The 16,732-nt window shown below is 47.0% G+C and overlaps 1 protein-coding gene across 6 annotated transcripts in view; it reads right to left on the bottom strand.

The window, feature by feature from the left end:
* Nucleotides 1-6,777: 6,777 nt before the first annotated feature.
* Rbm10 (RNA binding motif protein 10) overlaps nt 6,778-16,732 on the bottom strand; it is a 36,243-nt gene continuing 26,288 nt past the window's right edge. For 4 of the 6 annotated variants that reach the window (XM_052732880.1, XM_052732807.1, XM_052732637.1 and 1 more), the window contains 18 exons: nt 16,285-16,371; nt 14,307-14,367; nt 14,009-14,185; nt 13,509-13,669; nt 13,255-13,352; nt 13,075-13,162; nt 11,683-11,866; nt 11,435-11,574; nt 11,203-11,320; nt 11,031-11,122; nt 10,766-10,930; nt 8,384-8,533; nt 8,224-8,289; nt 7,956-8,144; nt 7,798-7,872; nt 7,400-7,506; nt 7,195-7,324; nt 6,778-7,114 (listed from right to left, as the gene is read on the bottom strand). In XM_052732880.1, the coding sequence (XP_052588840.1) occupies nt 6,989-7,114; nt 7,195-7,324; nt 7,400-7,506; nt 7,798-7,872; nt 7,956-8,144; nt 8,224-8,289; nt 8,384-8,533; nt 10,766-10,930; nt 11,031-11,122; nt 11,203-11,320; nt 11,435-11,574; nt 11,683-11,866; nt 13,075-13,162; nt 13,255-13,352; nt 13,509-13,669; nt 14,009-14,185; nt 14,307-14,367; nt 16,285-16,371 (2,214 nt within the window). In that variant the 3' untranslated portion in view covers nt 6,778-6,988. The remainder of the gene's footprint in view (nt 7,115-7,194; nt 7,325-7,399; nt 7,507-7,797; nt 7,873-7,955; nt 8,145-8,223; nt 8,290-8,383; nt 8,534-10,765; nt 10,931-11,030; nt 11,123-11,202; nt 11,321-11,434; nt 11,575-11,682; nt 11,867-13,074; nt 13,163-13,254; nt 13,353-13,508; nt 13,670-14,008; nt 14,186-14,306; nt 14,368-16,284; nt 16,372-16,732) is intronic. The other 2 variants (XM_052732721.1, XM_052732497.1) reach the window with 1 other exon arrangement.

The raw sequence follows: 16,732 nt of genomic DNA on the forward strand, positions 1-16,732 counted from the left end.
GATGTTGTGTAGAGGGAACATTGGGAACAAAAAGACTTGGTTGGCACATGTGAGAAAGAACACAATGGTTTGTAGAGTTGGAGAGGATGAAGTAGGGGCATTAGAAGACGAGCTTGGGGACAGATCAGCCAGGGTCTTGTAAACCAGATTGGTATGCTTAGCATGTAAGATTCAGGAGAAGGGGCTGGGGAGATAGCTCAGTGGGTAAAGTGCTAACTGCTCAACCTTGAGGGCCTGAGTTTGGTCAGGACTTGAGCACACATATAATGTGTGGTGGCTTAGACCTGTAATTACAGTATTGGGAGGTAGAAACAGGAGGATACCTTGAAGCTCACTGGCCAGACAGCCTAGCTAATAGATGAGCTGCAGGTTTAATAAGAAGCAATTCTTCTAAAAAGTAAGGTGTATGTGCGAAGGAATGGGGAGATAAATAATACTAAAGGTGTTTGAAAAAGCCATAGGGAAACATATTATTTTAAAGGCTTACTTTATATATGTGTGTGTGATATATACATATACATACATACCTTTACATATTGTAATGGAGGTAGGCCACAAGGAGGGATGATGCCTACCCTTCCCCAAGAGCCATAGACTAACAACCCCCGCCCCCCAAGTGCCAGGCAAGGGAAACCTCCCTTCAGTTTTTCATGGAGGTGAGGGTCCAAGAGAATACCCAAAATGTAGGCTCTTGCCATTGCCCTTTGGGAATTTGAAAGTAAGACACAATTGCTAAAGATACCACACACTTTGGACACAGGACTTGGGAGGAACTGAGCTGAAATTGGGCTAGACCAGTGGTTCTCAACCTTCCTAATGCTGCAACCCTTTAATACAGTTTCTCATATTGTGGTGACCCCCAACCACAACAATGAAATAATTATTTTCATTGTTACTTCATAACTAATTTTGCTACTGTTAATAGTAATGTAAATATTTGATAGACAGGATATCTGATGAGACCCCTGTGAAAGGGTCACTCGACCCCCAGAGTTATTACAACCCATAAGTTGAGAAACACTGACCTACAAGTTTTCTCCCCAAGGACTAGCTTTCACAGTATCTGAAGGTGCTATGCAAGCTAATAAGGAAGAAAAATAATGAATAGTCCTACCCAGCTGAAAAGCCTATGAACCAGAATGACCAACCTGGCAAGATAACCACAGTGGTACAATAATGTACCACTTTTATCTTGGGAATAACTAAACAAATAGCTGTCTAATTGGGCTTAAGGCTCACTCAGTGGGAGGGAATTTGTGCCTGGTACTATAAACCTAGCCAACTACCTGTGGCTGGACAGGTCATAGGCTTTAGAAGAGAACCTACTACTACCATTTTCTGGAGTCACTATAGTTTCTACATACTTATCCTTATACTCAGGTAAGTGTAGCAATCATGCCTCACCAAAGCTTTATTTTTGCAACAGACAGAGACTATTTTTTTAAATATTTATTTCTTTATTATGTATACAGTGTTCTGTCTGCACACCAAAAGAGGGCACCAGATCACATTACAGATGGTTGTGAGCCACCATGTAGTTGATGGGACCTCAGGAAGAACAGCCAGGGCTCTTAACCACAGAGCCATCTCTCCAGCCCCAGACAGAGACTATTACAGAGATCCACAACAGGTCAAAATTCAGAGAATAAGTGACCATTGGATGTCAAGCCCCAATTGGTACATCTATAACACAACCCCTACACCTAAGGGAAAATCAGGGAAAGGGGGTGGAAAGATTGAAAGACCAGGACACATGCTACTAGATAGTATCTTCTAGACATGATGGGGAAGCTGCATCCATGAAATTCCAATGTGGTTGCCTAAACAAGACCTGTATAACGACAATACCAGTTGAGATGGCAATGTGAATGGGGAGGTGGGGTGGGTTTCGCAAGTCTCCACCCCTAGATGAAGAGCTACAGACAATCAGTGACTGCTAAAAGGAGAATCAGTTTTCTGAGACATGCCTCTTGACAGGTTATCCAATCCCAAGTGATCAGCCTTACAAGTAACACTAAATGAACGCAGAATATATATGGGTGTTATGGGAGGAGTTGGAGGGGGAACAGGGGTGGGAATGAAGTAACTCAGTACTCATGTATGAAATTCTTTAAAAAAAATTAAAATAACAAGGTGGAGCAGGAGAGATGGCTCAGCAGGTAAAGGTGCTTGCTGTGTAAAGCTGATAAACTGAGTTTGATGCTTGGAATCAATGTAACGTTGAAAAGGAGAGAACCAATTCTACAAAGTTGTCTGCTGACTTCACACGTGACACACACCAATAATAATAATAATAATAATAATAATAATAATGTTTAAAAATAAGGTGGAGAGTGACAGAAGATATCAGCCTCCATACACACACACAGGTCTGCACACTCGCACATATACATGCGCCACATACATACAGTCTATGAGCTGTAACGATTTTTGTTTGTTTTTTCAAGACAAGGTTTCTCTGTGTAACTGCCCTGGCTGTCCTGGAACTCAATTTATAGACCAGGCTGGCCTTGAACTCACAGAGATCCACCTACCTCTGCCTCCTTAGTGCTGGGACTAAAGGCGTGTGCCACCATGCCCAGCTAGGATTTTGTTTTTTGGGACAGCATCTTATTGTAGGTCAGGCTGGCTTGGGAACACATTTAGATAACAGGAGCTGGCCTAGAATTTTCAGTAATCTTCCTAGCCCCCCAAATGCTGGGATTATAGGCATAAGACAACAGACCCAGTTGTAACAGGATTTTAAGCACAGGAATCACATAATTAAAACATTTTATTTTATTGCAGTGTTGGGGAGGGAACCCAGGGCCTTATACATGCTAGGTAAGCACTCAACCAAGTCATACACCAGTTGAAAAAATAGTCTGGGTGTGTGGAAAGAACATTCAGTGGGAAGCGGGGAATGAAAACCACTGGAAGTTAACTGTCAAGAACCCAAGAATGCTAGAAGAGCAGCTAAAGTAAGTAAAGTAGAAGCAGAGAGGAGGGGTCCTATTCTGGACTGATTTCAAACTTAAACATGCTAGATTTGCTGAGAGATCAATCATACTTGAGGTATGAAAAAAATAACACCATTGCTGACTCACCAAGTTTCTGGCCTGTGTAGCTGGAAAGATGGAATTGTCATCCACAGACAGGCACAGGAACTAATCTACTAGAAGCAGGCATGGGGCAAGATGAAGAGTTTGATTTTGCCCGTATTACATTTAAGAAGCCTGTTAAGACACCCAAGGAGAGGTGTTCCTCTAGAGCAGAGTTGAGATCAGGTGGTTCATAGCTGTATTACCACGGCTCTGGAGGCTACGATGGGAGGGCTGCTGGGGAGACTGAGGCCAGCTACACCCCTGGGTACCAGTCTGAGCTACTGTGAGACTCAAAACCAGCCAGGTGAATGCACACAATTTCTTGGGAGGTGGAGACAGGAGGATCAGGAATTCAAGGCCATCCTCAGTGACACAGAGTTCTAGGCTATCCTGGGTTACATGAGATGCAGTTTCAAAAATACAGAAAAGCCAGGAAGTAATGGTACATGCCTTTAATCCCAGCACTTAGGAGGCAGAGGCAGGCAGATCTCTATGAGTTTAAGGCCAGCCTGGTCTTTTACAAATCGAGTTCCAGGAGAACCAGGACTGTTACACAGAGATACACGGCCACCTTAAGAAAAAAGTCTACTTAAAAAGAAAAACGAGAAGGGTTGAAGACTAAGTATGAAATTCATAGTGAAATCTACACTGGAGATGTGAATTTGAAGACCAGAACATGTGGCAACTGAAACTAAGCATGTGACTACGTTTTTAATTGTCTTTACTTTTACCAGTGGGATACATTAAGGATATAATGTATGTTACATATACAGATGTACTGTATATACAGTAGTTGAAGCAGGATTTGGACTTGGAAAAAGGAAGAGGTAAGGATATTGCAGTTAGAAGGGACAACTCAAGAAAAATTGTGGAACTGGGAAAGTATGCAGAAGAGGGGTGGGAGGTAAGAGTATTGTACCATTTCGACCTCCTCCAGAAATGTGTGTGTGTTCCTTCATAGCCTCACCAAGATTTTTTTGTCTGGAGCCCTAAGAATCTCCTCTCTTTCCCTGTCTCTCCTCCCAAGGTAGTCGTTGTCTTCCTATGTTGCTCAGGCTAGCCTCAGACTTTTGGGCTCAAGTAATCCTTTGCTTCATTCCAACTTTCCATCCCCTGCCCACGTAGCTGGAGCTATAGGCTATGCCACCATGTTTGACTAAAGCTTTGTTCAAAATGGAGTCCTAAGGGTAGCAGTGTATCTCCATGGTAAGAACACTTGCATATACCATGTGTGAGGCCCTGGGTTCAATCTCAAACACTATATACACAAAACAACAGATTCCTGAGAATGAGAGGGATTCAGAAAGTTGTGGTGTGTGCATTTACTCCTACCTCCAGGTCTGCTATGTGTCAAACTCTGTTCTAGGCAGTGGTGACATAGTAAGAGGCAAGATAGACAAAAGTCCCTTCCATCATGGCTTTTGTTCCAATTCAGGCAACAAGTAATAGAACAACAAATATATAGGCAATAAATATGGAAAAATAGGATTTTCTATGACAGGATGTATTATGGAAAGTAGCACAAGAGCATACAGGGAACATGGCAGGGGAGGGTTGAGAATTTTACATGGGGCAGACATGGTAGATCTCACTATGGAGGTGGTGCTAGAATGCTCAGGTGGCATGTTTCCTTCAGTCTTCCCTTGGTGTTCCTGACCTTGATGCTTTTGAAGATTACTGGCCTTTTTGTTGCTCACCTGTTTGGGTTTGTCTAATGTTCCCTGACACAGGTTTAGGCTCTGTCTTGGATAGGGGGACTCAACCAGGTGATGCTGTGTCTTTCCCATCCAGTCTTTTTGGGAACAGAATTCTAATACACCATAAAGGTGGTACCTGCCAGGTCTCTCTATTGTAAAGTTACTATTTTTCCTCAGTATTAAGTACACTTAGGGGGCTAAAGAGATGGCTCTGTAGTTAAGAGCACTGGCTGCTCTGAAAGAGAACCAAACTTGGTTCCCAGCACCTTCATGGAGGCTCACTGCATTTAGTGCTCCATATTCATGAGTTCATACACAGATTCAACCATGACAGAAAATATTCAGGGGATGGCTGAGAGTATCAAGGAAGGCCCTGGGTTGTTCCCAGAACCAGTAAATAAATAAAAAAAAATTAAGGGAGAAATAATTACATCTGACTTTTTTTCTACATATAAGACTTTTCCTTCCTAATTAATACTGTTTAAGAACTTACAAAATATATATTGTACCAGATACTAAAAATCATACATAGATGATTCTAAGTGTATACAGGTTCTATACAAATATTCTACCATTTTTGTATAAGGAACTTGAGCTGGGCATGGTGCCACATGTCTATAATCTCAGCACTTAGGAGGTAGTAGGAGGAGGATCAGTTCAAACCCAGCCTTGTTTACATATCCAATTTGAAGCTAGCCTGGTTTTGAGATTTGTCTGAAAACAAAACCAAACTTCAGGTAGGAATCCTGGTGTTTTGGCTCAGGTGGTGGTAAAGATAATGGTAGAGAGCAATAGCTATCCCTGAACCAATTTCCTGCAGATAAGTGACACTGTATTTCTACCTTCTTCCTTTTGTTTTGGTGGTCTTTTCCTTATTTCTTGTATAATCTACGTATGACAAATGCCATCCTTGCCTCAACTCTGTTCTACCAACTACCATCACCCAATTGCTTTGATTTCCAAGTTCCATATAAAGGAATCTTCCCGTATGTACCTTTGTGTCTGACTTTTCACCTAGTGGTGTCTGTGAGGTTCATTTGTTGATACTTCTATTAGCATTTTCTTCCCTTTTGTTGTATCTCATTCTACAAATACATCAAACTTATTTGTTTTGTTAGACTTTTGGACTATTCCCAGTTTGGGGCTATTACAAATACAGCTGGCACAAACATGCATATAAGCCTTTTCATTTATGTTGGCTAGATACTTGGGTGTGAAATTGCTAGGTCACAGGGCATGTGCATGTTTTAACTTCACGTGAAGTCAGTTAGCCATACCATTTTACCCTACAGTTGCCGAGGTCTGTGGGTTCCCTGGGGATTCTGGTAATGGTGCTCTAGGGTAGGAAAGAAACACACATGTCAAGTTAGGCTTGTATTCCTAGTCTCATTTTGCAGCTCAGCTGACTGGGGTTTAGAAGGCAATCCCAATTTTATGCTCCACTACATGGAGAACCTCTGCCAATAACATATGCATAACCTGGGAGTCATGGCTGTAGACCATAGAGAGTGAGGTACTGTGTTTATAGATATGGATGAAGGGAACAAGGGTGAACTTGACTGGTGCTCATGAAGACATCCTTGGGCTGAGGACTTACAGGCCAAACTTCCTGTATTCCTTTGGGGTCATCAACATGTTGAGGGTATAGGGACAACCAGGGTTTAAGCATCTGTTGTGTTCTACATATAGATGCCTGAGAACACTGTCCCCAGCTCAGGAATGGCAAATCATTTTAGTCTAGGGACCACAGGCTAAGAGCAGGTGAGGGTTAAGTGAGGACAGGGGACTGGGGATTCCCAGTGCAGGTTCTAAACCACAAACTTCAGTTTCTGACAAGGGCTGGGTCATGACCAGAATCTTGCCAGCTGGAGTGCTGGCTAGAACTCCATGTATTTACAGTCACTATTGCCATCTAGCTTAGTCTAACAGTTATTTATGCATTCTGTGCCTGTGTAATCACAAACCATGCTAGGGCATGAGAAAGTAGAGATGGGAGATGCAGGCTTTTTAGATTTTATTACAAAAGGAACATGATTTGAGCCCAATTTCCCAGCAAAAGTCACCAACTTCAAGTCTAATTTGGTGAGAGCTTCTCTGGCTGGGGAGCAGGCTGGTAGACAGAAGAGCCTCCCTCAGACCACTTCACACCTCATCTTCTCTGTCCCTGGATGGACACCCCACGCCTGTAGAAACTGCTTTCAAAGTTGTTCACTGGGCCTCATTGAAGCGGGTCACCATTGTCTTGTGCAGTGTCTCCTTGTAGGATTCTGTTGAGGTGACCCCATAAGAACTGCCCCGGGCACCCAGGCCAGAACCTCGAACCCGTGTTTGGGCCTGTGTAAGAGAGGCAGGTTTTATCAGGCTGGTAGAGGTACACTGCGAGTGTTGGGAACAAGAATGGGTCATAGACTCACCTCGATGGGTGTCACAATGCCCTGTTTCTTGCGACCTAGACCACTGCCTTCTTTCCAGCCCATGGCCTGGAGCATGCGACTGCCAATGTTGTCACTGCCTAATCCATCCCGAGTGGGCTGTTCAAAGTCACTGCAGGTGACAGTGTACAGTGTGAGTGTTGTGCCAGCCCAGAGCCCCTCACCTGGTACCTGGCCCTGCACTCACACAGAGGCTGTAGATATGCCACCGTATTTCCTCCTTTTGGGCTCTGGTGGCTCCGGGATACCATACTTCTCCCTGCGTTCAGCTGCACGGTCTCGGTACTTCATTTGCTACGAATTAGTGCATGTGAAGATGTTGGAATTGGCTGTTATTTTCAGCAAACACAGGCATGGATAGGGTTGCGGGGTAGGCATATAGGTCTCTCTGTCTGGCCTGGTCTTAGGTCCTGAAGGTCAGGACATGATGGAATGGGAATTGAGAAGAAGTCTCAGAGCAATAGGATAACACATGGCTGCCAAGCTGTATGTACCTGGCTAAGGAACTTTAAGTCCCACTGCTTGGAGTGACAGGGACTTGGAAGGGGCAGATGGAATGGAGCCAAGGAGTGGGTCACACCTTACCTCCATGTCATTCTTTTCTAGTGCTTCCAATTCGTTTTCTGACAAGTGGGCTCGCCGATGAATCTCAAGGTTTTGCTGTAAAAGGGGACAGGAGAGTAAAGCAATTGGGCTGGAATGGGCTAGACACAGGATAACCTGCCGACTCTCTGCTCAATTACCTTGTGGAGCCCAGAGAGCTGCTGGTGCCGGATGAGTGCCTCCTTGCTGGGAAACTGGCGGCGGCAGAGCAGACAGGCTAGCTTCTGCCAGTCTGTGAGCTTTTCTTCCCGCTCAGGACCTCCTCGCTCCTGCTCCTCCTCACTGTCACTCTCCCCGCTGTAGGCTGCCACCAGACCTCGAGGTGGACTCTGTAGAAGTTGAGGGTGGACAGTCAGTCAGCTCTGCTGAGATCAGAGACCCCTGCCCCTTTTTGCTCTGACAACTCACTGGGCGGTCATCACTGGCCAACTTTGGGAGATCCATGCTGGTGTGCTGTCTTTCAGCTAGTGCTCCCTGAGATAGAGGACACAGAAATTCAGGGCTCCACAGAGGACCCTAAGGAGTGATGAGATTGTAGGTAGGGTGCAGATGGACAGTTACAACACACCTTCTTCTCAAGGATGGCATAGCCTGCATCTGCAGTGGCCGATTCCCGCCTTTCATCATCTCGTAGGGCACTAATAGGCTGGAAGCTGTTTTTGAAGTTTTCTTTTTGCTTGTTGAGACTACGGGCCCACCGCTCCATGTCCTTGGCAATCTGGGGGGTCGGGTGGGTAGAGGTTAAAGTTGCCAGAATTCCTCAAACTTGGGACTCTATTCTCTCACCCATGACCCTTGCAACAGCAGCCCTGTAGCCTCAAATCTGTTACCTTTCTTATCTGAACCACTGTGTTCAGTGGCTGTGTATACCTGGCTTCTTGACTATAGCTCTTGGACCTCATCCTTGTAGAACATTCCTTTACAAACCATAAACCATATCCAAATACCTCTACCTCCTCCAAACCATCTTATTAAAAACAAACTCAAGGCTGGGCGGTGGTGGCACAGGCCTTTAATCCCAGCACTCGGGAGGTAGAGCCAGGCGGATCTCAGTGAGTTCGAGGCCAGCCTGGTGTACAGAGCAAGATCCAGGACAGGCACCAAAACTACACGGAGAAAACCCTGTCTTGAAAAACCTAAACAAACAAACAAAAACTCAAACTCATGCCTAGGAACCCTCCCCTCTACTGGCCCCATTTCCAAACATTTTCCTGTCTCCCAACTGTTCTATATGGTCTGCAAAGGCAAAGGCAGCAGCAGAAGTAGAGTGGGCAAGGAAGGCAGAGCAAGCAGAAGGTCAGAAGGGCAGTGAAGCAGTGTTGCTGGTACAAGAACCTACTTTCTGTATTGGCCAGGGATCCTTTTCAAGCCCTTCTCTGGCTACAACCCCAACCTTTTCTTTCTTTTTGGGCACATTTATTTCTCTGAGTAGCCCTGGCCGGCCTGGAACTCACTCTGTAGATCAGGCAGGCCTTGGAGATCCATCTGCCTCTGCCTCCCAAGTGCTGGGATTAAAGGCCACTTCTACCTGGCTGCAACCCCAATTTCTGATTGGCACTTGTATTACTATTTGTTCTTTCATTTTTACTTTCTAAATGCAGAGAGCTACATACTTGTGTACTATGAGGGCGGGTACTGGGCTTTGCAACATACTAGACAAGCACTCTTTCCGCTAAGCCACACCCCTAGCCTTGTATATAATTTTAATTTATGTGTGATGCCCTGGTTGGTTTTTGTCAACATGATACAAACCTAGACATAGCTGGAAAGAGGGACTCTCAATTAAGAAATTGCTTCCAACAGATTGGCCTGTTGGTAAGTCTGTGGGGCATTTTCTTAATTACTGACCAACATGGTAGGACCCAGCTCACTATGGACAGCATCACTCCCTAGGCAGGTGGTCCTGGGTTGTATAAGAAAGCAGACTGAGCAAGCCATGGACAGCAAGCCAGTAAGCAGCACTCCTTGATGGTCTCTGCATCAGCTTCTGCTTCCAGGTTCTTTCCTTGACTTCCTTTCATGATAAAAAACCCTCTTATGCCCACATTGCTTTTGGTCAGTGTTTATCATAGCAACAGAAACCTAAGACATGTGAAATGGTGTCATATTTAATGTTTTGTGTTTTTCCCAGGACATGAACCATTTTCATAATTCGTCAGGTTGCTGAGGGAGTATTTATTGCTTGCTTCTAAGTGCTGTGCTTCAATGTCATACCTTCTCTCCACAGAGCCACTGAGGTTCCCTCTAACTGCTCTCTACTTGAGTGAACTTTTTGGAGCCCACTACTTATGATGGGACACCTTGTGCAGCCTTGAGGCAAGGGAAGGGCTTGGAATTGCCTCTCTCAATTGTGCCTCCCCATGGGAGGCCTTGCCTTCTTGTGGGTGGGAGTGAGGATGGGTTGGGAGGAGGGAAGAGGGGGATCTTTGGTGTGTAAAATGAATGAAAAAATTTCTTAATAAAAAAAGGGGGAAAATGGATATTTTCTTTTTCTTGACTGTAACAATCATTGCACTATATATGTGTGTGTGTGTATAAAATTTACGTTTTGCCTCTTAATCATTTATAGTGGAAAATAAAATTATAAACAATAAACAGTATATACGGATTTAAAAAAAAGTAAAAGAAAACCCTGCAGTATTTCTTTTCTTAATCAACTTCTTATGGGCCTATGAGAATTTATCTGGGATCAATAGACATCCACTAGCAGCATGAAGGTTCCCTTCGTGGGACAGAGAAAAGCTTCCAGAGCTCACTCAGATGGCACAAGTCACTTCATGGTGGTAGGTGGTCCTGCTACGGTCCCCCAAAAAATTGATCTGGCTCAAATGTCTGAAGCAGTTACTACTACTGTCCATGCACACCCACTACCCTACTTTCCCATAGCAGGAGAGGGCAAGGGGTGACAGAACATAGACTCCAAACAGCCAGATGATGGCTGGAGGGTCACCTGTTGGGCTGTCTTTGTCTTATGCTTCTCTTTCTTCTCTTTTCCCTCCTTTGATGATGCCCCCGTCTCCTTATGTCCATCAGCAGACTGCTCCAAGGCAGGTATGTAGGTCCGCCGCTCCCCATCCCAGTATAGGTACTGTTGGCTCTGAGCATTGTAGTAATACTGAGGAAGAGAATGGAAAGGGGGGGCATGAGGGGGGCCCTCTAGGGCTAGCTGCTACACAACCACAGTCCAGTTTTTCCTAGGCTACTCTGTCACCTACCTGGGAGTTGGGGTCATAGTACAGACCAGTCTGGGGGTCATAGTAGTAGCCAGATGTCTCATCATATTGGTAAGTGGAGACATCAGGGACAGCTGTAGGGAGGAAAGGCAAGGTTGTCAAATTCTTCCCTGCTTAGAGAAGAAGTCCATACCCTTACCCATAGGCTACTCACGGTACTGGCTGTAGGACTCTGGGACAGTGGGACTGGTAGCTGGTGGTAAGGCAGAGCTGGGATGAGTAGGGCTCTGGAGCTCAGACTTGAGCACAGCAGGTGACATGATGGTATATGACTGCTCATGGGTCACACAAAGGAACAGGACTCAGTGTTTATTAATACCCCCCTGCCCACTCAGGATGCATCTGCCAGCCCACCAGCCTCCCCAGAGTACCAATGTCACCCTCACCTGGCTGTTGGAAGCTGTGCCCTGGCCACTGCTTCCCTCAGCTGATTGCTGATAGAGCCCAGGGGCAGCACCAGGCTGGGCTCGGGAGAAAGCCTGCAGTGACACAGAGTCTGCCCCAGCCTCAAGGGAGGCCTCAGGACCTGAAAGGAAAACCAAGGAGAATGCCCATGAATGTCAGAGCATTCTGACATAAGACAGTAGGCCTCTAGGCCCCACAATTAGGCTCTGCAAGAGAGAATGAGGCTCACCTGCTCCAGCTGGGTCCGCTTTGGTCCCAGTCATGCCAGGGCCCTTGGTGTTCTTAAGGTAGCCATGGGCATAGAGGGAATCTGTGCCCTGGCTGCTGCCATAGCCCTCATCCTGTTGATAGTAGCTGTAGTCGACCGGTGGCTCCTCAGGGGCAGCCCAGGCACTCTCTCCACCCTGGGAGGCCTGAGGGGCAGGTGGGAGATCATTAGAACAGAAGGGGACATAAGGGAAGAGATCTGCTACAAGCATCTGTCCTACATGTGGAGCTAGCATTTGACAGAAAAACATGTAGTCTTAAGGTAAGTAAAAAGCAAGGGATCCTGACCGACCACAAGATATCAGCGGAGGAAAAACAGACTAGAAAAAGAATACATGCCCAAATGCTCCCCTGCCCTGAGCTGATACTGATGATGTACATGTGTTAGGCCTAAGACCAGGCAAGATACCCCCAATCTCTTTTTTACTATTTTCTCCCTCCCCCCATGACTATGTAGCCCATGCTGGCCTGGAACATGTAGCAATCCTCTTGCCTTTGCCCCCACTGCCCACATCAGTGCTAGGATTACAGGTATGCATCATACCTTGCTATCCTCCTAGTCTTTATTCTCTTCTACCAAAATTTTCACTTCCCTTTCCTTTTTCTAGTCAAAGACTGGCCTTCAACATCTGATCCTCTTGCTTCCACCTCAGAAGAGCTGTGATTACAGCTGTTTACCACCACACTTGCCTCCCCAAATTTTTTAGATACTTATTAAGTTCCTTTTTATTCATAGCATGCACACTTACATAAACAATGCAACACACACACACACACACACACACACACACACACACACACACACACACACACACACACACACATGCCATTTCAGGACAATTAAAAAAAAGTTCTAACCAACAGCATAGAGCACCAACCCAAAGACTGTTGTCAAGAAATGTACAGGAGATAGTGATGGAGAGAAGGCTCAGCAGGTAACAGCACTTGTTGCTCTTGCAAAGGACCCAGGTTCAGTTCCCAGCACCCACATGGTTGTTCATAGCCATTCAAAATTCTAGGTCCAGGTGATCAGACACCTTCTGACCTCTGCAGACACTGGGCACACACATGGTGCACATACATAGGTACAGGCAAAACACTTATACACATAAAAATAACGTTTGAAAAAACACCTTAAAAAAGAAAAAAGCCCCAAAAGTGACTGGGAAGGATATAGGATGGAGTAGGAATGGATCACTGTCTACAGAGGCAGGAGCAAAGTGGAAGGCCTACAACACCTGTTATAACAGGGCATAACATTTTGATAACAAGCCAATTTTGCTGTTTGCAGAAAGAGGACAGAAGGGTTATGAAAGTCAGGTGCCAGGGTGATGGGGCAGAGAAGGCTAAGTACCTGTGAGATTGCCCACTGGGCAGCAGCAATGGCAGTGCTGGCCACAGAGGCAGCATTGATGCGACTGCCTTCATTGGAGGCCATATCCCTGGGGAGGATAGTAGAAACTGGAAATGAAACGGGGAGCCCCAAGGTGGTGGTGGGGGATAAGCTGTAAGGGGGCTTAGGTGGGGCTCTGACCTCTTAGAACCCTTGGCAAACTCCACGTTGATGGTCTTGCCATCGATGGTGAGCGGAGGGTGCAGGGCCTGCAGGATCTGCAGCAGCTGGGCTGCCTCCTATGGGTGGACCAAAGGGTCAGGCCCGGGGAGGCCCCCCGGCTCCATTGCCCCATTTCTAGATTGGTACCGCGGTGAGGGTGGGGTAAAGGACCCTCCTCCCTACCCTGGGGGCCGGGACCATAGCTGCCCGGCCCCCCCCTGTGCCGCCCTCACCACGATGGTGGAGAGCTGGATGAAGGCGAAGCCTCGGTTCAGCTGGGTCTGCTTGTCCTTTATAACACGCACGTTGGAGGAGGACAGCACTGCATAGGGTGCTAGGGCCCCCAGGATGGAGTCCATGGTGCTGTGTGGGTTCAGGTTGCGCAAAATAATGGCTGCAGGAAAGGGCCCAGTGTTAGGATGCACCTCTCACAGTCTGCTCAGGGACCCAAGTTGCCTCTATGCTCATGTACCTTCTGCTTCCTCTCACCTCTTCCTCTCGCATAAATTCTGCTTGTCAGTCCACGTGCCAGCTCTGCCTCTCATACATCCCCAAAATGTTTGTGGACAGTCCCTCCCTTGCTCTCTCTGTATCATGTGTTTATTCCCCACACCAGGTAGAAACATTCCCCCCAATAAGGACAAGTTTTGTTCATTACCATTTCTCTGGTTTCAGAGGTCCCAGACCAGATGCCCTAGGGCATAGAGGAAGGAGGAAAGAACAACTGACTCACTGTCATTGGCGTTCTCGGAGCTTGGCTCTGAACCCTGTGACAGGGCTTGGGAGGTCAGTACTCCCTGGGCCTGGTAGGGTTGCGGCAGTGGGAGTAGGCCCTGGCTTAGTTCCCGCCCGCCCAGCGGCAGTGCCTGCTGATCCAGCCGGGTGCCAAGGGGCAGCTTCTGCTCTGCCTCTGTTGGGGATGGTGGGAGATAGGCTGGTGACGAAGGTGGAAGCTCCATGGCTGGTCACACTCCCCACCCCTCCACACTGGCCCTTCATGCCTCTTGCCATTCCCAGTTAGTACGGCTCACCTGATTTGGGCACACCACATTTGAAGCACTTCTCACGCCGTTTGAAGTTCTGGACACCACACTGTGAGGCACAGGCCAGGTGGTCAGGGCTTTCCATGATATCCTCCAAATATGGGCCCACAGAACAACATAATAATCCCCAGGAAGGGAGCTTTTGGGGTCGGGGTGGCAGCAGTCTTCTGGAACTTTCATTATTATTTTCAATCCTGTGAATCTTCTCTGACAACTGGTTCCTAGCACCAGTCCTCTTATTTCAGCAATCAGCAACTCTCACATGTTACAGCAGTTGCTTCCCCTCCCCATCTTGTTGAGACTATCAAATCTCAGGATTGTATCCCATGATCCTTCTTCCTGAGATTTGCTTACATAACAGAAACTTGCACTGTTTCCCACTAGAAGATTTTGGTCAGATCCTTTCCATTCCTTCTTGCTAGGACTAGGTTGAATAAAACTACTTTTGATCTTTTTCCCTTGGATATTCCAGCTACCAAAGACCTTGTCCAGCTTCCATCACATTCTATCCCTGTTCCAGTGAGGTACTAAGCAGTGTGCCTGTGTTAGGCCCTACACCATGTGATCAGGACAGTCTGCTTAGACTGTGCTGTCAGGGGTTAGGAGCAGAGAATGGGTTGTGAGGCTCACAGCTCACTGGGCTGGGCGACACAGAAGCAAGGAGGTTCAATCTGGGAAGCCCAGAGGTTTAGTTTTGCTGGGAAGGGATCTTAGTAGAGGGACAAAGAGGCTTTCTACAGCTGGTGGAGGGGAACATGCAGAGATGAACACCAAGGCTGGCAAGGGAAGACGGTGACAGTAAAAGGAGGACCCCCTGCTAAAACTGGATGTTCTCAGCGTTGTAGACAGGGAAGGGAGGGCATGCTCAGAGCTGGGTTGCAATGCAACACCACAGGTGAGGGTGGAGAAAAAGGGATGAGGCTAGTGTAACGAGGAGGGCTCCGTGGGAACTGGATGGGAGGGTGCAGGAACTGGCATGAACTGTGAGAATGACAAAGAAGGGAAGGTGGCTATTCTGAGATGGAAGTGACAGGATCTGGTAACCAAAAGACATGTGGGACCCAAAGGAGAGGAAGAAGAAAATATGAAAAAAGATGAAGATCCACTGTCACTTTGTCCCTCTCTTTCCAGAGGTTGAACACCTCCCCTGTATAAAGGTGACAGCTACCACTCTCCCACTAACCAGACTGCTTCTCAGGGAGAAGACAGGGTGCTCCACTAGCTCTCAGCCTTACTATTAGATTTTGGGACTACCAGATAGCCCTGGTAGATGAGGCTGTAGAATCACAAAGCTGGCCTCAGGGCAGACCTAAAGCCACTTAGGGAACAGGAGGTGGCCCTGTGAGCTAAAGGCTCAAGTATGGTTCCACCTTTCTGAGCCTCAGCTTCCTCCTAGGGAATATGGTGGTGATCACACAACCTACAGGGTGGACCTTCAAGGCTTAATAGTGACATGGCTGTATCAGGGTAGTCTTTAAGGCTGAGTTACCCTCAGAACACTCTGTGCTTCTTTTCAAAGGTAATAAGAGCTACTTAAGAGTTGAATGTGGGCCAGAAGTCCTTTTCTATGTTGCTCTCCCATCCATAGTTTCATTCTCTCAACAACTTAGTACTCACTCTCACCTCTTAAAGATGAGGAAAAGTGATGTACAGATAGGATAAGCACCTTGACCACCATCAAGACAGACCTGAGACAGTCTGCAAGCAGCCTGGCTCTGAAGCCCATGGTCTACACACTGTAGTAGGCTTATGTTGTCATGGATTAGTCACTTATGCTATTATTTCTTTTAAGTCTACTAGGCCTTTAGGCCAGGCTGTGTTTGATGAGGGCAGAACCTTGCTGACTGGGGCTAGACAGCCTGTTTCCAAGACCACACTTCCTCTCACAGGCTCTGAGAGAGTGAGTTGCTGCTGCTCCTGCTAGGGCAGACTCTCCCCAGCACCAGCTGCCCACCCAGCCCTGTACCTTATTACACAGCCAGTCCTCATTGATCTTGGGCTTGGGGTCGCTGTAATGCATGGATACCTTCTGGCCCAGGATGTTGAGGGAATGCTGTGGGAAAAAGCAGAGCACAGTGAGGCCTAGGTAGCAGTGCCCCACGCACCGTTTCAGCAAAGGAGAAGAGAGTGAGCGAGCCCTTCAGCTGGATGGATGAGGGACAGGGAATGAAGGGAGTTTGGAGAACTGATGGAGGGAAGAAGGAACGGAGGGAGGGAGGGAAGGAAAGCACCACAGCTCTCAGGGCACAGCTGCTTACTGCTTACACACCTCTCTCTCTCTCTCTCTCTCTCTCTCTCTCTCTCTCTCTCTCTCTCTCTCTCTCTCTCTCTCTCTCACTATCAGGCACATAGTGCTTGGTTGACCAACGACTGCCGAGTTGGGAGTGCTCCCCCAGCTTGGTCCTGACAGTGCC

The sequence above is a fragment of the Peromyscus californicus genome, unplaced genomic scaffold (assembly GCF_007827085.1).
Source record: "Peromyscus californicus insignis strain IS unplaced genomic scaffold, ASM782708v3 Scaffold_10__1_contigs__length_136768540, whole genome shotgun sequence".
In the NCBI taxonomy this organism is placed as follows: Eukaryota; Metazoa; Chordata; class Mammalia; order Rodentia; family Cricetidae; genus Peromyscus; species Peromyscus californicus.